Source organism: Emydura macquarii, unplaced genomic scaffold (genome assembly GCF_026122565.2).
Source record: "Emydura macquarii macquarii isolate MOO-44397 ecotype Brisbane River unplaced genomic scaffold, CSIRO-AGI_Emac_v2 contig_1790, whole genome shotgun sequence".
NCBI classification, from domain to species: domain Eukaryota; kingdom Metazoa; phylum Chordata; order Testudines; family Chelidae; genus Emydura; species Emydura macquarii.
This window is the reverse complement of record NW_027131927.1, coordinates 8,138,000-8,164,052: the sequence shown is the minus strand read 5'-3', so window position 1 is coordinate 8,164,052 and position 26,053 is coordinate 8,138,000. Positions and strand designations below refer to the sequence as shown.

The 26,053-nt window shown below is 47.5% G+C and overlaps 1 protein-coding gene across 1 annotated transcript; it reads left to right on the top strand.

The window, feature by feature from the left end:
• The first annotated feature begins 6,266 nt into the window (after positions 1-6,266).
• Positions 6,267-17,781, top strand: PPP1R3B (protein phosphatase 1 regulatory subunit 3B). The gene is made up of 2 exons (XM_067556876.1): positions 6,267-6,395; positions 14,009-17,781. Exon 2 carries the CDS (start codon positions 14,040-14,042, stop codon positions 14,895-14,897), a length of 858 nt encoding a protein of 285 aa, XP_067412977.1. The 5' UTR covers positions 6,267-6,395; positions 14,009-14,039; the 3' UTR covers positions 14,898-17,781.
• The last annotated feature ends 8,272 nt before the right edge of the window (positions 17,782-26,053 follow it).

The following is a 26,053-nucleotide window of genomic DNA, read 5'->3' as shown; positions in this document are numbered from 1 at the left end:
GGCAAACGGGCCAGGAATGCGCATCAGTAGCCTCCGGCTGGTGCTCTCTGCCACGCACTGCACAAGGTCTTGCGGATCCAAGGCCCCAGTGTAGGTTCACTGTTGTTATAGCTGGGCGTTCCTGGCACTGCCAGATAGGGGGAGACCAAAGGCACTCAACAGCTTTAACGGAGAAACCACAGGGTGGCTAACTCAGCCTTAGAAACCTCGCCAGCCCTACAGTAGCATCAAGGCTGGCATGCAGGCCTGTAGCCAAGGGCCCCAGCCGTTCCAGTTGGCTCTAGAGCCAAAGTTTGATTCCCTCCATCCAGCCCAAATGCTGGGGTTTGGGTCACTCCATCACACCGGCGCGAGAGGAGCTGGCTCTAACGTGCGTCTCCAGGTCCTGGGCTCCGTCTGGGGCTTTGGTTTGGGCCCATTCCCTGCATCACAAAACAGCTCTTCTCTCCCTCTCACCTCCCCAAGTGCCAGCCGAAAAGCTTCAATGAGAGAGGGTGGACCCTACTGGGATCACCAAGAAGGCTACACAAGTGCTCAGAGAGTTGCTGAATATAGCTAGCCTCTTATGCTGACACAGCCGATAACATATCTCTGCGGCATGTCACATAGTTTGCTCCAAGCCATCATCCAATTACCATTGCTTTGAGTGTGGTTACCGTGGCAGCACATCCTGCTATTGGAGGGGGAAATGTGATTGCCTGCGGACTGCAAACTTCCACATGTGCTTCTCCTATGGGTTTGGAAAACAAAGGAGGAGTAGCTGTGAGGCCCCTTCAGACTTCCATTGTGTGGCCAATCCCAAATCAGATTGCTGAATGATTGACCTGGGTAAAAATTTAAGACAATCTCAGATGGCTGGAAATCTGCTTATTCAGAAAAAGTTTTAAAACACAACACTGTGCTTTTCTCTAACTGTACTACACAAGTCTAACAATACTTAGCCCTTTTCCTCAGTAGATCTCAAAGCATTCTGCAAAGGCGGGCAGGATCATTACCCCCATTACAGGTAGGAAAACTGAGGCATAGGGCAGAATCCTGACTTGCCCAAGTCACCTAGCAGGTCAAAGGTAGAACTGAGAATAGAACGTGGGTCCTCTGAGTCCCAAGCTAATGTGCTAACCACTAGGACACACTGCCACTCAAATAGCAACCACAAGCAATATTGTTAGCATTCAGCAGCATATTTCATCTGTGCTCAAAAAGGTGGGGAAGTGCCACTGTCCCTTTTGACAGATGAGGAACTGAGGCACGGTGCATGGGATCCTCAGACATGGGCGTTATGGCATTGAGCATCACAGCACCTCGCTTTTAGGCACCTAGAATCCCCAGTGCTGAGTGAGGTGCCTGGGCTCCCCCTGGGCACCTCAGACTGCGATCCACAAGAGCCAGGGGTGAGGTACAGAGCCAGCTGAGCTAGCCAATAGGAGATGCTGCCCACAAGGGTGTCTGCTAAGCCCGGCCTCTCTCGCAGAGATAAGTGCTGAAGTCCAGGCTGCTGGGAGAGAGGCACCTATCTCTGCTAGCAGGGATCCACCAGCAGGAACTGCTGCCTGCAGCTGGCAACTTGCCTCCAGCGTTTTTTCCCGGGGGTAAGTTCAGCACCTGCCTCGCTCCACAAAAAGCAGCCAAAGGCCAGGGTAGTGCTGCCCACTGGTAAGAGCACTCCACAGCTTCAATTCCCCCCTTTCTGCCAGAGGGAGAGAAAGGATTTGAATGGGGATCTCCCCACTCCCTGAGAGTGCCACACTGCCTCTGGAGCTCAGTGCTTAGGGCACCCACCTGGGAGGTGAAAGATCCAGGGTCCTGTCCTTCTGCTGTGAGCACTCACTCGCCATTTAGCCCTAGTGGGACAGCTTCAACAGGAGAGGCGGAGGGAGCCCTCCCCAGCAGAATGGCCCATGGCCCAGTGGCCAAAGCACACTGCTAAAAGGTGGAGAGCCCTGTTCAAATCCTTTCTCCTGCTCAGAGGGAGGGGCGTGACCCTGGCTTCCCCCCCCCCCCCCAGGGAGTGCTCTAACCACTGGGCCAGCAGTTAGATGGAGAGCACCTCCTGCAGCTGCAATTTGAATGGTCCCCAGTACAATAGGCGGCCACTGGGCATGCCTGCCAGATTGGGCCCACTTGCAGCATGGGCTGCCAAATGCCCATCTTCCCCGGTGTGTGAATTGCTCTAAGGCCAGGTAGGAGACAGGCCTCCAGACACGCCAAGCGGGACAGCCACGGGCATGCCCGAGGCTCTAGCACTCTGGGAGCTATGACATGGACAGAGAGGCGCTGGGTGAGGCAAGGCAGCAGACAGGCAGGCGTTTCGTGGATCTCAGGGTGCTGAGCGCACTTAGATGCCTAACTCTGGAGTCCAGGTGCCCAAGTTGCTTCATGGGTCCCACCTTAAGGGACTTGCCTACAGTTACCCAGAGACAGAGCAGAGAGCAGTACTCCAGTCTCCCAGGCCAGCACACTAACCAGGGGCCAGCCTTCCTCCCCTGTGCATTGGGCTGCATTTTGGTAACTATTTCAATAAAATGGCAAGTTACTGAGTGATTGAATCCTGCATCCCTGCAAGTGTGTGCTGCCCGTTTCACTGCTGCTCTGCCATACGAACACAGGCCATGCAGCAGTGAGAGCCTGTGTTGCAAAAGCAAGGGGCTGCTGCTGAGCTCCCTTGCAAGTGAGGGAAAACACTTGCCCTGCTCTAGAAGGAGGCGGAGGGGAGTGTCACCTGGGTCTCTTTGGGGAAGCAGGCTTTAAAAGGCAGTGCTTGGGGTCAGAGAGGGCTCAGGTGCTGGGGCACCTTCAGGGCCTAGGGAAAAATTATATGGAGGGTGACAGACTGTAGTTGGCCTACTTTGGACTGCTGGTATGGCGTACCCTGAAAAACCAGAGGAGTGGGGGGGGGGTTGGTTAAACCTTGCAGGGACTCTGAAATGGGCTAATGCAGGTGAGTATTGCAGTCAGTTGGGCCCTGCTGAGCCTACTGGGGGGGCCCAGGGCTGCATTAGTGTATTACGTGACCTTCTGTGTGTAGAGCTGAGACTTACTGTATGTGGGTTCCCTCCACATCCCCCCTCGTCCCCAGCAGTTCTTCCAGCAAATAGCCAGCTTCCATTCAATAATGGAGATAGGCATGTGCTGCCATCCCAGCATATGCAGATTAAAACATTTTATTAGAGGAAATGTTTAAGCACAAAATAATAAAGCGATAGTCAAGGTTCAAAAAGTACAGTAATACAGCATCCGGGGTTGATATGCAGTGAGGGAGTATGGGGGGTGATCGAGGATGAGCTGTGGCCCCATGGGAGGGGCTGGGGGGTGGGGCTTGAGGGTTGCAGGGGGGTATGCGGGGGCGGGGGGACGCTATCCAGCATGGAGGGGGGGGTCCCTGGGAGGCATTTGCCAGGGAGGGCAAGTGAGTCCATGTGTGGGGGTGGAGGTCTGGGGAGTACAGTGGCGTGCAGGGGGATATGTGGGGAGTGGGGGATGCTATCTATGGTGGGGAGGATCCCTGGGGGGTTGAGGAGGGAGGGTCCCTGGGAGGCATTTGCCAGGGAAGGCAAGCGGGTCCATGTGTGGGGGTGGAGGTCTGCGGAGTCCAGTGGCGTGCGGGGCGATATGTGGGGAAAGGGGATGCTATCCAAGGTGGAGATCCCTGGGAGGTCAAGGAGGGAGAGCCCCTGAGAGGCATTTGCCAGGGAAGGCGAGTCCCTGTGTGGGGGTGAGAGTGGAGGTCAGGGGAGGACGATAAGAGATCCATATGTGGGCATGAGGGCACATTTCAATGCATAGTAAAATCATTGGGGGTATGATCCAGTAGGAAAAAGTACAAAAGTCCATACGGGGTGAAATGATTCTCATTAGTCCAGTGTTCCTTATGGTCGACTGGCAGGTCAGCCCCGTCTTCTTCTGCGGTGAGTGATTCCATGCGTGGGGGTGGGAATGGGAGCTTCGGGGGGCAATGATGATGGGGTGGGATGGGCTGCAGTGTCCCAGATGGGGCGTGGTGGTGTTGGGTTTAAGGTTTACAGAGAGAGATATATATGGGCATCCCCAAGTCTCCTGCATTTGTAAATATGCTTTGGTTTCCTCTTGATTTCTTGGTTTGTCGCTTTTCATTTACATTTAGGCTTGTTATAAAAACTTACATTTGAAATATACTTCATTAAACCTGAACAATAACGACTGTCAGTTACAAATCCATCCTAGCTAACATGTCAGTACTCCTTGCTGTTTATAGTTTTGAACTCTTCTCTCTCACCCCACACCGCCTAGCTCTGGTCTGGATTCTAAGATCACAGCAGTGTAAATTAGGAATCAATAATTCCATTTGATGTCAGCTGAGTTGCACTGGTTTCACACCAATATGAAATCAGAATCAGCCCCTATATCCCTAAGACCGTCAGTAAGAAATAAAAAACGCTTACAAACAAAAAGCTTTGTTAAAGCATGTGCTAAGTGTGCATAACAATTTGTAGAGACAAACCCTTTCTGATTTGTAGACATGTTAAGTGTTGCATGTGTACTCTAAAGAGTGAGTTCCTGGCTTTGCAGCAGCAACTGGAAGGACTATATTCTTTCATTATTCTGTTACAGACATCTGAATTTTTAAATATGCTGTGCTATCATATTGCATTTTCTATGCGTGTCTGTGGCTAAGTGATAGGCTGCTTTCCTTCGCCTCCCAGGCAAGTAAGTACTCCAGGAGTTCACAATAATGATGTGGTGCATCCTGAATTTCCACATAATCGAGAGGAAAAGGGTGTCAAGAATGTGAATTGTCTGCATGAGTACCGAAGCAGAACTGGCATCTTCTTCAGAAAATGACTCAGTTTCTGGGTATTGGACATTGGTTGCCCAGAAAGTTGGAGATCCAGATTATTTTATTTCAATGTGATCCAAAACAAACGTAAATTTGTTGAAGAATGCAAAAAGAGAGGGTAAAAACTAATGAGGCTGTGCTGACTTTAAACAACATAGGTATAAACTGCTTTTGGAGTAAGAATTCACTGTCTGTTGTTGTTTCAACTGGGGTGAAATGGGATCTGCAGGTGCTTTAGGAAATAGCTCAAACGTTTTTCTAGTTCATTATCGCTTCCATGAGTATGTTTAAATATTTTAAATCCTGAAATACATAATTATACAAGTGGTGTGAATTGTAGCAAGTACACCCCACTGTAGGGACTCCCATCTTCTAAAGGGCTGAAAACACAGCCCTGGACTTGGCTTTTTTGGCCTGAACTGAAGTTAATTGGTTGCTAAGGTTGACCCCTAGGCTAAAGCACAAATGTGTGCAGCCCAGAACAAACGTCTGGTGAGTGTCCACACTAGTATTTACAAATGTATTCACTCTCTTGAATTAATGACTAAACAATTAACTCGAGGTTTAAAAAAAAAAGCCCCTAGTGTACACATGTGCCAAGGCCATGCTCTGCCAGGCCTACAGTTAGCCTCTTCCAGCGACCCTCCCCTTCAGCACCGGCAGCCAGGGGCAGGCCACCACGCCGCAAGCAGGTCCCTGCCCCGCGGCTCTTTCTAATGTAGCGCTGTCAGGTGCCTGCTTAATCGCCCCCCTTTAGTTCAGATGCTCGGCGTGGTGTGGTCTGCACATGTGGGACGGCAGAGAGTCGCTGCTGGCTCTCCTGCTCCTGCCCATCCCCAGGGGAGCGCGGAGGGTGCCCAGGGGAAGGGGCAGCTACAGCAGGGAGGGAGGTAGGGTGGGCCCCGCTGGGTCGGGCAGGCCGGCGGTAGCTGCACGCACGGGAATAGAGCCGGGCTAGGCAGCCCCGCCAGACACCCCGGCCCGGCCCGCAGGCCGCTCTGTCCTTCCCCCGAGTACCCGCAGCTCTGGGCCGCCCCTGCTCCTCCACTTCGCCCAGCCCTCGGGGGGCGTCTCCCTCTGGCCACCAGCCCTGGCTGCCACCTGCACGGGGTTGGGGGGGGGCGGCCACGGGGGTCGCTCTGAGTCTGTTCCTCTGGGCCTGGGCGGGGGTGCAGTGTCCGGGGGGAGGGGCGGGGCTGTGTCTGGAAGGGGGCGGATCCGGGCGGGGGGGGGGGGCCCACAGTGTGTGTAGGGGGGGACTGGGGGGTGTGTCTCGAGGCAACCCCGCGGCGCACCAGCTGGCTGGGCTGCAGCAGCTGGTCCCGGCGGAAAAGCTCCGCTCGCTGCCATTGGCTGACGTGTCGAGCACGGCGCGCTCCCATTGGCCCCGGGGCCCAGTCTCTGGGGCCGAGCGCGGCGCTGCGGACGAGCCCCGCCCCCCGCCAATCCACCCCTTTGCAGCCGCGGGCGGCGCGGCGCGGGACGGGTCACGGGCACTGCCGGAACGGACGGAGCCAGCCGCCGCGAGCCGGGCTGCAGCGCGCGCGCCCCGCCGGAGGAACCCATGCGCGCGCGGCTTTAGGTACGGGCCGGGGGGAGCCCGTCGGGGGTCGGGTGGGGAGAACTGCGGGGGGAGCCCGTTCCGCTCGCCCCGGGACAGAGCCGCTTTCCGGCCGCATCGTCAGTCCGGGCCGGGAGCGGGGCGGGCAGAGCTCGGGCCTCCCTCCCTGATGTTGGGTGCAGCATCGCGTGCATCGGGCCGGGCTTGAACCAGCCCCAGGCCGGCTTAGCTGCAGGGACTCCCTGGGAGGGCGCTGGGCCATCCCGTAACACGTCCCTGCAAACGCTCCTCGCCGGGACAGGCCAGCCCGGCTCGCTCTCTAGTCTCGGGGCGGAGCGCGAGCGCCCCCTCTGCAACAGCCACGTAGGGCCGGGGCTAGCCTGGCTGTGAAACGGACACACTGGCCTGGCCTGGCCCGCAGGAGTCCCCGGCACGCAACGCACCGGGAGTAATCTACCCAAAACGAGCCTTAAGGCTTGAGATCAAGCTAGTTTTTCTTAAACTCCAGCACCGGGGAGACTGGAGAAGCCAGTTCTTTGAGGGCCCCTGTGTACCCTGTTGCCTGACTTTTCGAGGGTGCAGAGCAGCCTTAGGTCCCAGGGGTGGCAGCTTTAAAATTATAGGCAAGTGGCCTGCATTGTGGGGACAGTTTGTTCTGCCGGATTCCCCCACGGTAGCAAACACAGGTTTTAGGCAAGGTAGATGGGCCAGTTCCAGCAGCGCTTAGATTCCACAGACTTACAGAATTGTAGGTCTGGAAGGGGCCTCGAGAGATCATCGGATCCAGCCCCTTGTGCTGGGGCAGGACCAAGTATATGCTTAAACCTTCCATGACAGAGGCTGACTTTTTGATTCACTTTTGAATTAGATTCAGATCTAGGTGTGCTACTAAGACTGCTCTTACCTGATTGATCTAGTGGTGGAAAAGAGAGGTGGAGTCCATTTGATCTAGCTTGCAGCTTTTGATATCAATGGCAGCTTGTTGTTGTCTCTCCTGTAGGAATTTAAGGGCTTCACTGTGTGGGTAGCTCCTTGTGAGGGGTCTGAAAGGGTTACACTGCTTGCCATGGCATGTGCTGTCTTTGCAGGGTTTCACATTGTTCCTCTCCTGTTGGCATGTGTGCAGTGTTGAAAAGAAGTATTTGGAGGTTTGAGCTAGGGTCTGTGTCCTTGGCCAGAATGGCTTGCAGCTTCTGGGTCTCACTAGATTCATTGTTCCCAGTTGGCACAGGTGGTCTGTGGTGTTTCATCATCTCTGGCCAGCCAGGAGAGGTGCAGTCATTATTCACTGCCTGTAAAGTCTATGGGTGAAGTTCACCAACCTGTAGGGCACAATTTGAGATGCCATTTATTTTGTCTAGGATTTGGTTTACTGTTGGTGTTGGTTCTTAATGACCTGTAACTAAAGCACCTTTCCCATGGTAGTAAGGGCTATAGAAACTAAGTAGTAAACTCCCTCCTTCACAGAAGTGGTGTCTCCACAGTCATTCCTCAGACTTTGAAACTCTAACCTGCATGCTGCTTCTGTGCAGCCTGCCCTTTCCTAGACACTTCAGTAAAAGTTTCAGAAAGTTCTGCAGGGCCTCTTGGCAGAGAAGCCAGAGTGGTGGCAGTGAGTAAGTGTGTGGGTTCTCTGGTGCCTGGGAGCAAAGAAGATTTAATGCGTTGTCTGCATAATCCCTCCACTGCAGGAGTGCACGCTCTGAGTCTTCTGGCAGCAGTGTCTGTTGAGGCTGTTGTCTATATCCTTGTTACCGTGCTCCCTTTCTTGGAGATGTATAAGGGGGTGTAGGCTCAACAGCCACGTGGTTGCTTCAGATTACTCTGTTACCTCTTCTGAGAGTTTTTAATTTCGCTGTGTCTCTGTTGTTCATTGATAGTGGTAGGGTTTTCAGCCTTGTGGGTCATTTAGTCTCTGTCAAGATGTGGTCGGAGCTCATCACATGCCAGTGTGAGCCTTTTTTTATTTGGTGAAGCCAACTCTCCTGGCTTCATGTTACACTGTTCCTAGAATGGCGTTCAGCCCATTGCCAGTTGTCGCACTGTTTGCTGAGGTCCATGGCGGAGGGGCATGCATTGCTCGCCCACAGGTCATCGACTAACAGCACGCGTAGGGTCAGACTTGCTGAAGATTTTGGTTCCCATTTAGACACCTAAATAAGGGCTGCATTTTCCAGAGTCGTCATTTATATTTGTGTTGCAGTGGTGCCTGGAGGTCTCTGAGATCAGGGCCCCATTGTGCTGGGCACTGTACATAGACAGACTGAGAGGAGGGTTCCTGCCCTACCATAGCTTACAATGCAAACAGGCCCTTCCAATAAAAGAAGGGATGTTGGAGTCAGTGAAGAATCTGTGGCTAGCTCTAGCCTCTGTACTAGCTACATCCAGGAGAGAGAGAGGTGCTATTGGTCTCAAGCCCTTGAGAAGGATACTTCTGTTCTCATCTTGTTCCAGGCTCTCTGGTAGTTCCACCTGCCCAAGAGAGGCCTAGAGAGACTTCCCTTTTCCTAAGAGGATGAGAACAGAAGGTATTGGAATTTCTCAAGGGACTGAGAGTATTCATCAACTGTACTCCAAGGCCTTGTCTACACAACGGGTGCTTGGCTGGCATAATTGCACTGGCAGAGTCTCCTACCAGAGGTGCACCTCCCTGAAGGACTTCAACTAAGCGGACAGAAGCACTCCTCTGTCAGCATAGCTAAATTGGCTGGGTGTGTGATTTTGTTTGTTTTCCCACACCCCTGACTAACAGATATGCCATCAAAACTTTTTCGTGTCGACCTGACCCAAATGAAGATAGCTGATTACCAAGTGGTACTGTCATAAGACTTCCTCACTTAGAACAAACTATCCCCTCTTCTGGACCATTCACCTAAGGAAGCAAAAAACAAAACTAAGAGTGTAAGGTACCTAACAGGCAGCATATAATATACCTGTGAAACTTTCTTCAACTTCTTTGTCATCAGTATGCTTTAAAGATGCTTGCTCATGTTTGATGCAGGCGGCTGGCCTAGGAAGCACACGTTAACAAACATTATTTTTGGATCCGTACCAATATAATTGGCGGCTGTTGACAAACATGGATTTAAACAATTTCTTTCCCATGTTTGCGTATGCTCCATAAAAGGCAGGGGTGGGAGGAAGGGAATCAGTATTTGCTCAGAGGAAAGGGAGAAACTGGCAGAGTAATATAGTTTTGAAGTCTTTGAGATGGTATTGAAAACTGGGCAAAAAAGCTTAAAACTTTAATTTAAGAAATGAAGGTATCAAGTTGCCAGTGTCCCTTTAAACACTTTTGTCTGCATTCTTGGAACTGAATACTTGGTGTTTTCCAGAACTGAATCTTGTGGCCATTTTTCCGGTTACAGCTATTCACTGAGTCAGATTTAACAATCTAACTGGTTTAAAACAGAAGACAGTTCATTAACCTTACTGTGTCTGTGACTTAAATGGCAAGCTTCCCCATTCTTTTTAGTGTTGTTCCACGGAGTCCCCACCCAACATTCTTGGAACTTTGAAGCAAATGTCCCAAGGTCAATCAAAAGCAAAAATTCAGAGCTGTTACATAGTCCTAACTGAAAACTGCAATCAGTTCTAGTTCTGTAGATCCGGCCTTGTGGCTTTTAATGGCTTAAATAGGCTGCATCGTAAGGTTTGACTTTAAACCCTACCCATAGGCTGAATGTCGCGACATGGCTTTTTGATAGAATACCTTATTAAATACAATATATCCTCAGTTACCCACATATCACCAGGAACACTGAGGCTGCAATTATTAGTTTACTCAAATAATAGAGGGTTCATTGTAATAAGACATGAGTCTGATACCGGTCTAGGCTAGGGAACAGACGTTTGTGAATATTTGAGGCTATATTGGTTTGCAGGATGAAGTAGCCTATACAAACAATGGCTTTGTATGTGAGCAGAGACTTGGCACGAACGTGTTCAGTTGAGCAAAGGAAAGGGTGGATTTAATGCTGTTCTGGGACGCTGGGGACACTCGAGTTGGATTTGAGCTGTGTCCGGCTATGATGAGGAAGCAGAGGAGGAACTAGTTGATGGAGCACACTGGGGTCTTGATACAAATTCTGAATGAAGAGATGTCCTTGCTAAATGCAGCTTGCAGAAGCAATATTGTAATGCTGTTCTGAAGAAGAGTTGATGTGTAGACAGCTTCTTGTAAGGTGCATCGTTCTTGGTTTGAGTATTTTAGTTTTAAGGTACTACGGTTCTGGTCAACAATAGATATCGGCAGCTTTGATCTCTCATTTATCCGAGGGGTGTCAAATATTGTCTGACTAAACAAACGTTTAAAGATCAAACGTACATTGTTTAAACAATATAATATTTTACATCCCTAGCTCCAGAATGTGGTGTGCTTCCCCGGTGAGCGGCGCTGGCATAGGGTGGGGGGGGGGACACCAGGAACCTCCCCTGCTGAGCACACTGCAGCAGTTGCACCACCCAGGCAAGTGAGGGGAGAAGCCTGGGGGGGTCCCTAGGGCGTGTGGCTGCGGCTGCTGCTGCTCCACCATGGAGCTCTCCCCCAGTGTGGGGGGAGCTGGCTGTGATGGGGAACGGGTGGGGGAGGGTTGCTGTGCACTCCGGAAGGTCTCTGCCCTGCCCAGGCCATACTCCAATGGCTGGGGTAGACGCTGCAGGCAGGGGGGGGCTGGAGCCATGGCTTTTCAGTCACACTTTGCCCAATTTTGCTCTGGGTGCATGGGGCCTGCTACCCCCCCAGCCCACAGGAGGGGGCAACAAGGTACCAAAGTGCCCTGCCCAGCTCCAGAGCCCATCCGCCACCCACTGTGCTCCTGGCCCTGCCCCAAGACTGGGGACACTCCCCCCCATGCTGCCCGACTCCCCAGACCCTTACCCCCCGGGGACACCTCAGGCGCTGCTTCATGGCTCCCTGCTGCTCAAGCTGGCGCCAGACCCCTAAACTGCCAGAGCTGTTCCCTGCACAGTCCCTGCAGCACCCTGTCCCCACTCACCCCCTGCGTGCACAAGCAAACGGGTAAACAGTTAACGCAGTTTGTAAATGGTAAGACTAGTATTTATCAGTTCCCGTTTGCTATTTTAAATCCCTGCTGTATCCCTGGTGCTCTTTAGCCACATGTCCTTACGATGCCGCAGTCTCATTTAGAGGTTGAGCCATCGATTTTGATTTGGGAGTAACAGGAGACAGTTATTGAAAGATTTTATTTTTTTAAAGGAAAAGTTCTTAGTTTTAAATCACACGTTAAATAAAACCAGTAGGCTATATCCTGCATTATCGACTCAGTTTGTATTCTTCAGGGCTTGCAAAAACATCAGTTCGTCCAGGGCAAGTCGGTGTCTTGCCCACACGTGTGCCATTAGTATCTCGGTAATAGGCGATCTGTGTAAAAACAACCAATAGAAAATTGTTTCCAGTTCTTACGTGTGCAGGGAAGAACCCTCGAGCATGAGCAGCGTAGTAATGCAAAAACAACAAGAGTCCTGTGGCACCTTAAAAACTAACTAATTTCTGCGGGCATAAGCTTTCGTGGGTTGCAACCCACTTCGTCAGATGAATAATGCAATGATGTCCGCAGGCACAGCGCCAGTGCTGCTGTCTTTGCATGGTGAGGTGGGAGAAGGCGATGGTGGCTGCTGTTTGTAGTAGGAGGCCCAGGTGGGGGCTACCCTTCTAGACCCCCTGTAGCAGGAGACATGAGGGGCTGGAGGACACTGTCTGGAAGAGGGGGTCTTTGTTGATACCCAACCTCCACAGTAGAGTATTCTGGACGTGTGCCTAGACATTGCCTCACCCCACCACCAACATGGTGGTGTTACCTGAGCAGAGGATTGTGCGGGGGGGGAAGGGCTGCAGTGGGATGGTGGCAGGTGGAGCTTTTGGCCCTGAGAGGAAATGCCTGCTGTGATGGTGGGGGGCTCTCTGGGGGCCTGGCAGGAGACTCTGCCCACTGCCTGAAAGCTTTCTGCTTGGCTGGCTGCTGTCAGCAGGGAACTCTTCCCAGTCCCTTGTCTATGTGTGGTGGACGAGGGATTCCTTGATTTTTCCATGCCCTGTTCTGGAGTAAGGGGGTGTGCTCTGGAAGCAGGAAATCTTGTGTGGGGCCAGCCTAAATCGCCGTCCTGAGTGGAGTGCTGCCCAACGCCTGGCGTGGGGGCTGAGAGGGTGACCCAGCATTCCTGGATTGAGGGAGGCAGCATTAATTTGTGGCTGAGAGTTCAGTCAGTGGGAAACTGGGGCCTTTGGGCCAGGTAAGGATGAGCACACAACCCGCCGGAGACTGCGGGATCGGGGTATGATTCTGGGCACCAGTGTCAGGTTTTATGTAGCATGTTTAGCTTGACTAAGGTCCCTTCAGTTTTAATTGAACATAATTGCCTGTTACTGTTAGGAGCACGTGTCCCAGGGAGCTGCAGATACCCCGCTGTGTCTGCTAGCCTTTCATGGGGCCTGGGGCTGCAATACAGCACTGCTACACTGGTCTGTCCTGGTCGAGTGCCAGAACATCACTGCTCCTCTCAGCGACCCTTTCAAATGACTATTTATACATGTACATTCATCCATTATTTCCTGAATCACCATGGCTATAAAGTAATATTGGACAAGCAACATCTGTTTGGTCTCAATAGCCCATGAGATATCACATCAGACCTCAAGGTTGCATTCATATTCCCATTTTGCCAGGTCTCAAGAACAGTTAGAACTAGATCTAGTGAATATCCTGTTGTATAAGGCATTCATCTCTAACCCCAGTGTTCATGAGAACATTGGCCATTCAGCATCATGCCAGAAGAGCCTAAGCAGGGAAGCATGTTGAAATAATCTGATTTTGAAGTTTGGGGGATGGCCCCAAACTTTGTCATTTCATATGCCATCTCCTCAAGTTATCATAAAGTCTAGCGTCTGTGGTTCTGCTGTGGCTCTGTCTCCCCTAGAGGCCATGGTAGTCCCAGGCTGGTGCTGCTGATGACGTATGCAGTTCCTGTTCTATGTTTAAAGGAAGCTACAGATACTCAATGAAGTGGAGAAAATGTCAGACTTTGCTGAGGGAGGAAACCACAGAAGAAATATAATATTTAATTGTATTTAAGTTTGGGAAACTGCTGAAATTTTACATTAGCTTCCTATGTAACAGTAATACAGCAAAACCATTAAAAGGAGAAAAAAAAGTAAAGCGCTTTACTTAGGTTTAGTATTTTGCAAACTGTCATAATGAGAAACACTATGGCAGAGTAGAACAAATATTCCCTGGGCCAGTGAACTTTTTTAGCGGTGGTCCTGCAGCTTGGATCCATTTGAAAAGTGTTGATTTCTGCACATTATTTAACGAACAAAATGGTTTATGCAGTCAGAATGAAGGAAATGCAGTATAAAAACCCAGTTTACTCTTCTCATGCTTTTTATGCTTTGCTTTTAACACTGGTTGTTGTTGATGAATATTCTGTTGTTGCATGGGGGCAAGGTGTGCTCCAGAAAAAAACTATTCCACAGCTGACTGTATGTAGCAGAAATTGAACTTAAAATAGAGATCATGTCACAGTATCATCAAGTTTTCTTGTTGCTTGCTTCTGCTCTATTTGGAGTCCTATAATTATGTAATGAAAACTGATCATTTTCCGCCTCCTTCTTTCAGAATACTGGACTGCTTTCCTCCTGAACCAGCAATGGCCGTGGACATAGCCATGCAGTTCTATCTGTGTTCTCCACCCTTGAGAAGAGAGAGATTTGCTTGTAAAATAGCTCCAAAGCCAAACAAACCATTACGTCCCTGCATTCAAAACAGCAAGGCTGAGTTCAGTGAACCTGGAGAGGCAGCAACATCTCTCCGGGGAAACAGGGTGAAAAAGAGGGTCTCTTTTGCCGATAGCAGAGGCTTGGCTCTGACAATGGTTAAAGTATTCTCTGAGTTTGATGACCCATTAGATATTCCGTTCAACATCACAGAGTTAATAGACAATATTGTGGGTCTGACGACGGTAGAGAAGGACAACTTTGTCTTGGATTTTGTACAGCCTTCTGCAGACTACTTGGACTTCAGAAATCGCCTGCAGACGGATTTTGTCTGCCTGGAAAACTGCATGCTAAAGGATAAAGCTATTGTGGGCACAGTGAAGGTTAAGAATCTTGCTTTCGAGAAGACTGTGAGGATAAGGATGACATTTGACACTTGGAAAAGCTTCACAGACTACCCGTGCCAATATGTCAAGGACACTTACGCAGGTTCGGACAAGGACACATTTTCCTTTGATATCTGTTTGCCGGAGAGAATTCAATCCCATGAAAGAATTGAGTTTGCAGTCTGTTATGAGTGTGATGGGAAAGTGTTTTGGGACAGCAACAGAGGCCTGAATTACAGGATCATACAGTCTGAACTGAAATCTGCTCGGGAAGTGTTGCAGCCTCAGGCTGGGCCTGATTTTGGAATTGCCTTTGACCAGTTTGGAAGCCCTAGGTGTTCCTACGGCCTGTTTCCTGAGTGGCCTAGCTATTCCGGGTATGAAAAGCTAGGGCCTTACTACTGATGGAGGGACTGAGTCCTGATTCACTAACTCTTGCTGTGCCTGTTGCAAGCTTGGGAACTGGCCTGAACATGAAGTTTGCCAGAGGGCTGGATAAATGACACTTCCTTTGGCTCGCAAGCCCCATCAGGGTAGAGCAAGATGACTGCAACATTCAGTGACCCCAAGTGGTTTTCATACCAGCTAAACAAGTGTCTTTTACATCATGAGAGTTACACACCCAAATTCAAGCGTTGGAAACTGTTCCATACAATGGGAGACTTGCCTAGAGTTTCTGTCCAGTGCTGCTAGTTCTCTTATGTATAATGCTGCTAATCTCTTCCAGTTAAACACTTACTACTTCAGTGCTTGCACTGGTCACTTAGCTATGTAGTGGTGTCTTGTTCCTGTGTTGCACATTAGGGTCGTTACAGGTTTAAATATCTTAAAAAGGGGAAGCTTCTTTAATTAGGTTCTCCTATTTCGGTAGCACTGTGCAAGTTGGCTTTGCTACAAAACTATTTTACAAAGGTAATTTATACTTGACAGGAGATATTAAAATAAAACTAGCCTGCTTATGGCAAGAGTGGGACGTGAATGGCCCTTTCTCTCTGACCTTGTTAATTGTGCTGGATCCTTTCGGTTAGAGACGGAAGAGATTTCTAGAAATGACAGAATAACCATGACTAGAAGCTTCGCTTCATGCCATATTAGGAGAGAGCTGCATTTCTGCAAAAGTACTGGCACACTTAGTTACCAGTTCATCTGTAAGATTTTTTTTTTTAAATATAACTTTGTGTAGTAAATTCATAGGGCTTGCGCCCATGTTGAGGAGTTGATCTCTTCTCCCCGCCCCCCCCCCCCCCCCCCCAGCAGAGCTGTCTAGTAACCTGGTAGCTTTGGGGTTAAGTTCTTTAACTCATCAAGTGTTTTAAAAACTTTGTAATGGAAGGGAAGCGCTCTGCTGTTCCTATGCCCAGACAGTCTTCCAGTTGCCCTAGAACGACTTGCAGCAGGGAGGGGGTAACATGGAGGAGTTTTTTCTTTTAATTTCTAATCTTGCAGATGCTGAAAGGTCACCATTCTGCTCTCAATATATCTCTCTATTAACTGCCTTACTGTCCCTGGGGAGTGCAGCAGCTCCTACTGCTCGCGCTAATGTACAATTAGCTTTTGTCCTGTTAGGAAACCTGGTGCCAAAGGGTTCATGCATGAGTCTGCATGGACAATACATTGCATGTTTGTGAATTTGTTTTTTTGTTTCTGTAGTGGCTTTGAAATTCGATAAACAGACCTCACTGCTGCGGCTTGTCATGTCCTATGAAGACAGTTTATTAGGGAGACTAACTTTTTAGTGCAATGCGAGTGCCTTAACTCAGAACTTTTTTCTTGTACGTTACCACAGCAGTAGCTTGAATTACAAAGATTTCTGCAATATTACTGCTAGCTTTTAAAAAGTTCTGAAAGTTTATATTAATTCAAGTCAACTGTCTCGTCTAAAACTTGTCTGACTACAATGGATGTGTAGCTTTTTGTTCACTGTTTTCATGCTAGAATGCGTTCACTTAGGTTGGTAGAGCACCAGATTTGCACTGTAACTACATACCGAGCTGTCACATCTGTATCTTGTATTGACATTGTAGCAGCTATCACAGTTGTAACCTTGTAAGTGCACAATTTGGTGGTCAGTGCTGTTTCCATACAAAAGGTTGTTCTGCCCAAGGAAAAAATTAATATACCCCCAAAACGTAAAATGGATCTCTCAAGGGCACGTGATGCCATCACTGCTTTTGTTGTTGAAAAGGGAGATCAGTCGCTGTAGAGGGAGAGTAGTACCAGGGCTTGTTTTGGAGGACTATACTGCAGTTAATTGCAAAGGACAGTCATTTTACGTACTTGCCAAACAGAATGTAGCTAAATTACTCACTGCAGCTAATGTCTTGCTCTTCGAGCAGAATAACTTATTTCATACACTTACATGGAGTAATCCAAAGGGGGGTTAATATTTCAAGATACTCTATTTTTCTAGAACATAAACTTTATATATTTTTGACATATACCCAATATTTGTATTGGGAAGACTCAAATGGCTATGCTATTCTCCAAAATTAAAAATGGTTTTTAAAAACATCACTTCTTTAATTTTGGAGACTTACAATACAAAATACTTCTAAGCTGTTCTATAATTTCAGGAGATGATGTACCCAAACATCTGTTAGACATGTTTAAGTAAAAACAACAAGCTTACAGGAAGAATGGATAGCTTTTTGATCTTTGCATCAATATATTGGGCTGTGGAAAGCATTATTGTACTCAATCACTAATTTCAGGTATTAAAACAACACTGTGTGTATGTAAACATGGGTTACACAGGCTTCATTCACTAATTTGAAAAGTCTGTTTTCTGAATTTCCGTTTGATAAGTTGACTAGTGTCCTCCATAAAGTTGTCTTTTGAAAAGACTTATCCAAGTTTGGCTTTAAATTGTTCTTTGATTTCAAAAGCCGGGCACAGTGAATCAGGGTTTTTCTTGACGAGGTTTTAAAGACATGGCATTAGAGTATTTTAGCTAACGTGTTCTAAAAATGTTGTGTAGATGAGGCAAGTTGTACTTTAGCTGACAAATTCTAACACACCGAGAAATCCTGACGATGACACCCTAAAATGCAGCAGTGATGTGAGAGTCTGTAGTGCCCTGGGGAGTAGTGTGCTTTCATTTCTTCCTCTGGTGGCACAGCGAAGGTGCTGTTGCTTACCAGGAAATGGAAGCAATGCATACCACAGTGCATGGGATAAAGCTGTGAAAGTTGTGCCATACACATGGACATTGTGTAAACGTTGTGCTGGGAACTGGCTCTTTGACCAATGATGATTCTAAAAAAATAACTTCTTGGAGTTTTCCCCTTCACGCTTTTCTTTCGTGAACGTGAATGTGAAAGTGAGGCATTTTGCTGCCCTTGTTTTATGCCTGGAAGTGCCTTGTTAAGCTGCTTCTGCATGTTTGTGTCTTTTTAAAATGTTTTTGTACACAAAGTTCAAGGTGAAAAATGCACTTTATAATCACAAACAAATTGATTATTCTCTTTTAAAAGAACCATGGTTTGTTTTTATCTGAAAGTGAAAATAAAAGTAGAACAGAGAAGTGCCTGGTTCTCTTTGTTGGCACGGGACGGCATTTTATCAGAACTGGGGGCACAAGGATGGAAACACCTGCAAATAAGACAAACTCTTTTGCAGGGAGAAGGCGTTACACTTTAACAGCTGACTTAACCCCTTACCATGGGAAGGAATTGCCCTTTCATTAGACCTTTTTCTGTCACAACTTGGATTTCAGAAACGTTACTCCTAGAACTTTTTTCCTAGTGGAGCTGTTGACTTTGGAGACTCAATCTGTCGTGTGTTCTGCTTCAGTTGTATAATACGCCAAGTGCACTAGAAACACTAGCTATTCTCAGGAAGTATTTATCATTCAGGAAAGAATAAAGGATTGATTATTCTTATCCCTAACTTTCCCCCAGCTACATTAAGCCTTTTGGAGACTCTAGTACTTCTCATTGTGACTCAATCTATGAAGAAAACTCTCTTTAGAGCACTGAATTTATCATTTTATCTAATAAATGTCAATACCGCTTGACTTCTTATTTTGCAATTCAAATTGCACATGCAAACTTCATGCTATCATGAGTTGTAATGTTTATCTTACTGCAGTCCCACACATACCATGTTAACTCCTTGTTTCCCTCTTAAACCAGAAATTAGTGGGCATTAAAGTGGACACTGGGAAGGCTTTTTCTTAGTAGTGCTAAGCTTTTCAGCTTTTTCCAGTACTTCAAATATCTGCCTGGGCTCACCTTAGTCATAATGAGGTCTCCTCCCAGTTCCTAGGATGTGGAAGTGAAAGATTCAAAAGTGAATGCTGGCTATCTGACTTATTCTCTCACTGGATGCTACTTATCAGTGCTGAGTGCTAAAATTCAGAGGAAAGGAAAATAACTGGACCAGATAAACTCTGGGCTGTTGGCTTCGGTGTTGCGGAGAACTGCTTCACCCTCCTTTGGGTGTCTCTCTGTTGGAGAGAAGGTATTAAATCAAGAAAAAGCTCCTTGCTCTCATTTCAGTCATTTCTCCTGGATTTACAGTATAAATACACAACTGCTCACAAGTATTGAGCAATCACAAGTTTCAGGCAAATGAAAGGCAGCACAAGGAGATTCAAGTTTTTGTGTAAGTGACACTAAAACACCTTCATGTGGTTGAATCTTTCAGGAGGTTGGGCCTGGCTCCCATGTAGGCCCATTGTAAGAGCCCTTGGCACAGCCAGAGGTCAGTGTGAAAGCCTGGTATCTCTTTTCCCTGAGAACTAAACTGATGCTAACCAGATTCTATTGGGTTCACTTTAAAAATACTGTAATTTTCTCCTATTAACTTGAAGAACAAAACTGCCAAAATCTCGCTGCTTTTCTCAAGGGTATTGACACTGATGTAAGCGCTTGTTAGTTGCTCCTCTTCCAGAGTGAGAGGGGGAATTCCCTAGATGTTTAAACTGGTAATTAAAGCCAGCTCATGCAGTGTGAAATCACCAACAGAGCCTGTTCTTGGAGATTATCCCATGAGGTTGTGATGGGATCTGCCCATCCAGTCGTGAGTAAGAATATCCTTGGAAGTATGAGTGCTTCCTTCCAGTTCTGCACGTAACTGACTCTGCGCTTGTCTAAGCAACAGGAGTCCATTTTAAAGTGAGACTGTGTGTCGTGTGCCTTGGGGCCAGCAAATAGCCTGTCTTCACACACCAAATACTGCAGTTCCTGAATGTGACTATTTCTAGTTCTCTCACTTTCATAATTGTAATTTCTGCATTCTAATAGAAGGGTGATAAACAGCAAGGCATGCCCTGTGTGTGTAGTCAGAATAGCTAGTGGTCTGTTTGACAGTGGGTTTCCTTGACAAGACCCTTCCTTTCATGTAAATTGGCAACCGAGAGCTTTAAAAATGGAGTCTGTGCAATTTGGTAATTCACTAAAAATGCTTCCATATAACCTAGCCATTTAATTTTTTTCAAGCTACTCACAAAGAGAATTTCTGTTCTAGATCAGTTCATAAAACGGTTCCTCAGGGTGGGGAGGAAGTGGAAACTTGTAACTACCTATGTATATACCTAGGTAGGTGCTAACAGTAAAACACGCTTTCTCACAGAGCTATACCCCAAATGTCTATCGATATAGCTAATATTAACAGAATTGACTGCATGGAAAATAGATTGTATCTAATTGTTCCTTCACACTCTATTAGCCTAGAGAAGAACCTTTGTTATGCAGTCACTAGAACTATTTACACACTGAAACGAGTCTCCTTGCGTGGTGGTGAGCTCCGTTTCCAAAGCGAGGGCGTTAACTTAGTCATATACTTCTGCTCTGTATTGGAAGCAAAATAACATCTCTCAAAATTAAATGACTACTCCAAACAGTAAGCCACATGAGTCATGGGAAAATGAGAGGATGGGGTGGGGGACGACGACAAGGAATTGTATTTCTGGGAAGCCAATCAGCTGTGACCTGTACAAGAGGAGGGTACTGCATATTTGGAGCTGAAAGGTGAAGATGCAGCAAATTATAAACAAACAGCTTCATATGTAACCTGTTGAGCACTGGGAGTGGGTTCTCTGCCATGCCAGGTGCTGTATGAATGAGTGACTGTTCATGACTAGACTTTTCTGGCAGGTGATCGTACACTTCAAAGATCAGAACTGGTTTCGTTCTCTGACTCACTTCTCTACCTTTGGGAAGCCATGGCATCTCCATGCTTTTATAAGTCGTCTAAGTACGAGTCACTAAAAAGTGTAATTTATAAAGTCATGGAGGTTTTTTGGGTTCTTTTTAAAAAAAACAACAAAACAAAAAAACTGTCTGAGAACTTTAAAATGGGACGGCAACAGACCGCACATCCCAGGGATGATCGAACCTGGTGATACGCTGAACAGACAACTCTCAGCCAGGCTTGTAGCTGCTTCCATCGCTTCTTGTGGCTCAGACGTAGGCTTCAGAGTGACGCAGACAGAGGCAATCCTGGCATCTGATTATGAGAGTTGTATGAATCCACACACAGTGGGTGGCATTAAAGAACCTTGTCACTTCAGGAGTAAAACAAATCAAAATAAATCAGATGAGCTATAGCAAACTAGTGTGTCTTCCAAGAGTTCTGCACAATGTATGGAAACCCCTGCATCCAAACTCTACTCCTCTGCCTAGTACAGATGCTTAACCCATATTCTTCCTCAGGTCTCTCCTCTCTGGTAAGTGCTAAGTTGCTTTAGCCAGTCGTTGGAGTCCTACATTTCCGCTGTGTGTCTGGCTCATTCACAAGTGAATTAACCTCAGGCTGCTACTTCTGCAATTTAGTTGCGAAGCATCATGAGTCTGCTGCTTCTGGAAAGGTAAGGAAGTCTGAGCGAATGCTGTAAAAGCTGGTAGCCCAGTGTCTCACTCAAACACGAGACGTTTTCTATTTATGTTGTCAGTGCCCACAAAAGAGCGATGGGCGCCTGGCTGGGACCATGCTGGTTATAAAGCCCTTGTTCTAACAGGATTAGATTGACCTTGATTCTCTGCCATTAAACTGTCAATTGCAATTATGCTTTTGCTGTTTAATATGAAGAAAGTTAAGCTTTCCTTGTGATTCTGATTTGAATAAAACACTGGTGTGCCTGGGCATCCCAAAAATAGCCACCTGCTCACTAAACCCCTCAGCGTTGCAGTAAAATGGGCAAGTGGAGAGAAGTACATCTCTATGGTTTTCTAGTGCCCAATCATTCTAGGTAAACTAGATTTGCACAATAAGGTCCCAGCGGCTTCATTAAGTCTCTTTCCTTCTCTGGTTACAGGAAGCTTTGCTTGCAACACACATCTAAAGGGTGGTTATTATGGAAAGCGCCACCAAAGAGCAGGGTCCCCTGTCAGGCTCTGGAGTAGTGGAAACTCCGCCTTTCACTGAATGTCTTTCATCTCTGGCCCCCCGTGCTGCTTCCATACCTTTGTGGATTACACACCACTGAGGTAATGCAGCCATGTTGGTAGGCCATGGCTGGAGAGGAGGCAGCCAACGTCCGGCCCAGTTGATGATTTTGAAGATCAGGACTAAGGCCTTGTAAACCCACTTCCTGAAGCTGAAATGCAGCCTCTCCAGAGCACAGAGCAACACTGCCCAACGACACCGTGTAAAGAATGTCATGTCTAGCTGGAACATCAAGAACAATTCAGGGAGCAGAATGTACCTCCCTGTGCAGGAATCTGACTAGGAGAGAGGGCTTTTAACCTCTAGGCAAAGGCAAGTGGCTTAGGTGCTCTCTGATGACTAGCTATGATCAGGACTTCCATTTCATCGCATTTGCTCAGATGGCCCGTGCTCAGTTCATCCATTTGGATCTTTAAAAATTGTTGGTTTTTTTTTTTACTTTTGGTCAAAGGAAAATCAGCCTAGTGACCTAACTCTCAAAGTTGTTACTGGATCTGATGTATGAGATGTTTTCGGCAGCGGTGGAGACCAAAATTCAACAGCTCAGTCACATGACTCTTAGCAAGCAAAAGCCCTTCAGACCTTTTAAATTGGCCATTGGTATGGGTAGGAACTTGGAAAATAAAATAATTAAGTGTTCTTAATCTTTAAGGAAGCCCTTTTGTTACTTCTTATCCCTCCCTGACTTGTGGGGTTCTCCTGTGCTGAGAGAAGAGGAAGGCAAAATGGGAGGTTTTGCAAATGAGAAGGTGTCTCTTGCCCAGACTAGGAAGAGTGACTGACTGAAGTCTACAGATGACGACACACACATTGGGGGAGTGGTAAATAATGGAAAGGACGGGTCATTGATACAGAGCCGTCTGGTTCACTTACTAACCTTGTCACAAGCAAACACTGCATGTTTTAATGTGGCTCAATGTCTCCATCTAACCTGGGAAGCGCAGTGACTCTATAAAAGATGTGGGGGTCACGATGGATAATCTGCTAAACATGAGCTCCCAGGCCAACAGAGCCAATGCAGTTCTGGGATGCATAAATGGGGGGATCCACTGCAAAAAATGCGTTACAGTGATAGACTCAGGGAGCTCGATGTAGTTATCTTGACAAAGAGACGGCTGAGGGGCGATCTGATCACAGTTTACTAGTATGTACAGGGGCAACAGACATTTGATAATGGGGGGCTCATCAGCCTAGCAGACACAGGTCTAACACGATCCCATGGCTGGAATTTGAAGCTAGACATCTTCGAACTAGAAATAAGGTGCAGTTTTTTAGCAGTGGGAGGTAATTAGCCATGGGAACAATTTATTAAGGTTTATGGTGGATTCTCCATCCCTGACCATTTTTAAATCCAGATGGGACGTTTTACTAAAGCTCTGCTCTAGGAATAACCTGGGGGCAGGTCTCCAGCCTGTGTTATCCAGGAGGCCAGACTAGATGATCACAATCGTCCCTTCTGCCCTTGGAATCGGAGTTTACAGTGACTGAGTTGTGACAATCAGGGTCCAGACCCCTTAGGGGGGAGAACCAGATGGGTCTGAACCCCAAAGAATAAGCAGTTGAATCTGTGCATGCTATTATTGCACTATCAAAGTGTATTGATTAAGGTCTCTTACGAAACCTGGTGACACACTGGTCTGGAATATGGTTGCGTTATATAGGTATGGTGTTGTGTTTAAAGGGTTGTGTGTGTGTGCTGGAAATATGGTCTTAACATGTTTTGGAGGCATTTTACACGAAGGACTGTGGATTTACTAGAAAGCTGGTTCGGTTTGGTTTGTAACCAGACCTATCTCTATTTCTCTTGCTTAGTATCACTTACATTTCTGTTCTTTATTAATCAGCATTCTTCATTTTACTTTAAACCATCTTAGGTGGTTTACTCTATACCATCTTGGGGCAGGAGAGGGGGAGCTCCATCCAGGGCAATGGGGCCACGGGCGGTGGGGGGAGCAAATTCCACACCAGCCCGAGGCGTGCAGTGGTGAGCCTGCCCCAGCATGTGTTTCGGTCTTGCCTGGGGCTGTGGCGGGCTCAGTCTCCCTTCCCCTTTGGTTATGGGAGTAAAGCTTGTCATGTCTGAGGGATCAGAGCAAATCCGGTTGTATCTTAGGGCTTGGCTGTAGACAATGGATCGTGTAATGTGTCCAGGGTGGAAGCTCAAGGCATGAAGGTATGCATTGCGGTCAGTTGGTTTTTGGTATAGGGTGGTATTAATATGATCATCCCTTATTTGTATTGTAGTGTCCAGGAAGTGGATTTCTTGTGTGGACTGGTCCAGGCTAAGGTTGATGGTGGGATGGAAATTATTGAAATCCCAGTGGAATTCTTTGAGGGACTCTTTCCCATGGGTCCAGATGATGAAAATGTCATCAATGTAGCGTAGGTAAAGAAGAGGTGCTTGGGGACGAGTTTCGAGGAAGCGATATTCTAGATCAGCCACAAAAATGTTGGCATACTGTGGGGCCATGCAGGTGCCCATAGCTGTGCCACTGACTTGAAGGTATAGATTGTCTCCAAATTTGAAGTAGTTGTGGGTCAGGACAAAGTCACAAAGTTCAGCTACCAGGTGTGCCATATCATCAGGGAAAATGTTCCTGATGGCTTGTAGTCCATCTTTGTGTGGAATGTTGGTGTAGGGAGCTTCTACATCCATAGTAGCTAGGATGGTGTTTTCTAGGAGGTCACCATTGGATTGTAGTTTTCTCAGCAAGTCAGTGGTATCACGAAGATAGCTAGGAGTGCTGGTGGCATAGGGCCTGAGGAGAGAGTCCACATAGCCTGACAATCCTGCTGTGAGAGTGCCAATGCCTGAGATGATGGAGCATCCAGGATTCCTGGGTTTGTGGATCTTGGGTAGCAAACAGAATAACTCTGGTCGGTGCTCAGGGGGTGTGTTTTGTTCCTGTGTTTTTTAGGGAGTTAAGTAGATGTTGTAGTTTCTTTTGGTATTCCTCAGTGGGATTGGATGGTAGTGGCTTGTAGAATGTGGTGTTGGAGAGTTGTTTGGCAGCCTCCTGTTCGTAATCCGACCTATTCATGATGACTACAGCACCTCCTTTGTCAGCCTCTTTGATTATAATGTCAGAGTTGTTATTGAGGCTATGGAGGGCATTGCATTCTGCACGGCTGAGGTTATGGGGCAAGCGATGTTGCTTGTCTACAATCTCAGCTTGTGCATGTCGGCAGAAACACTCTTTGTAAAAGTCTAGTCTGTTGTTTCAACCGTCAGGAGGAGTCCATGCAGAATTCTTCTTGTAGCGTTGGTAGGAAGGTATCTGTGGGTTAGTGTGTTGTTCAGTGGTGTGGTGGAAATATTCCTTGAGTCGGAGATGGCGAAAATAGGATTCCAGGTCACCGCAGAACCGTATCATGTGTTTGGCTGGTGGGGCAGAAAGAGAGTCCCCGAGACAAGACAGACTTTTCTGCTGGGTTAAGTGTATAGCTGGATAGATTTACAATATTGTTGGATGAGTCAAGGGTATCACAGTTGTGGTCCCTTCTGGCATGTAGGAGCTTAGCTAGCTTAGAATCCTTTTTCCTCTGTAGAGAAGCAAAGTGAGTGTTGTAAATGGCCCGTCTTGTTTTTATAAAGATCAGCCACGTGGAAGTTTCTGTGGAAGTTTGGCTTTTCATGAGATTTTTCCAGCATTGAGAGTTCTCTCTTGACCTTCTCCTGAATGAATATGAAATGAGAGGCCTGCAGCTGGCAGTGGTCCTTCATCAAAACCCATTTACTGTTTAGAAATTGAATCCCAGAATTGAATCCAAAATCCCAGACCAGACCTGCTGCTAACAAGGACACAAGGAGAAAAACACAATACTGCAGTGAGAGAAACATTGCCTGGATCAGAAGCTCTTCCTATTACTTCAGAGGACCTGCTGAATCTTGTACGATTATGAAACTGTGAGTAGCTATTTCCATACCAGTGCTTGGCACCCTCTAGCAGAAGAGCCTATGACACCCAAATGGACAAGGGGGCCTGTGAATCATCAGTATCTTCTACTGAATGGAGTTCTCATTGAATACCCTCGAGCCAAGATGACTTGAACAATACCCAACTCTATATTCACTGTCCCAACACTTCATTACTGCAGAGTTACGGTTGACTAGCAGTGCCTGATGCCCTTCCAAAATGTAGAGTGCACCTGCATGTGAAGGTCAATATCAG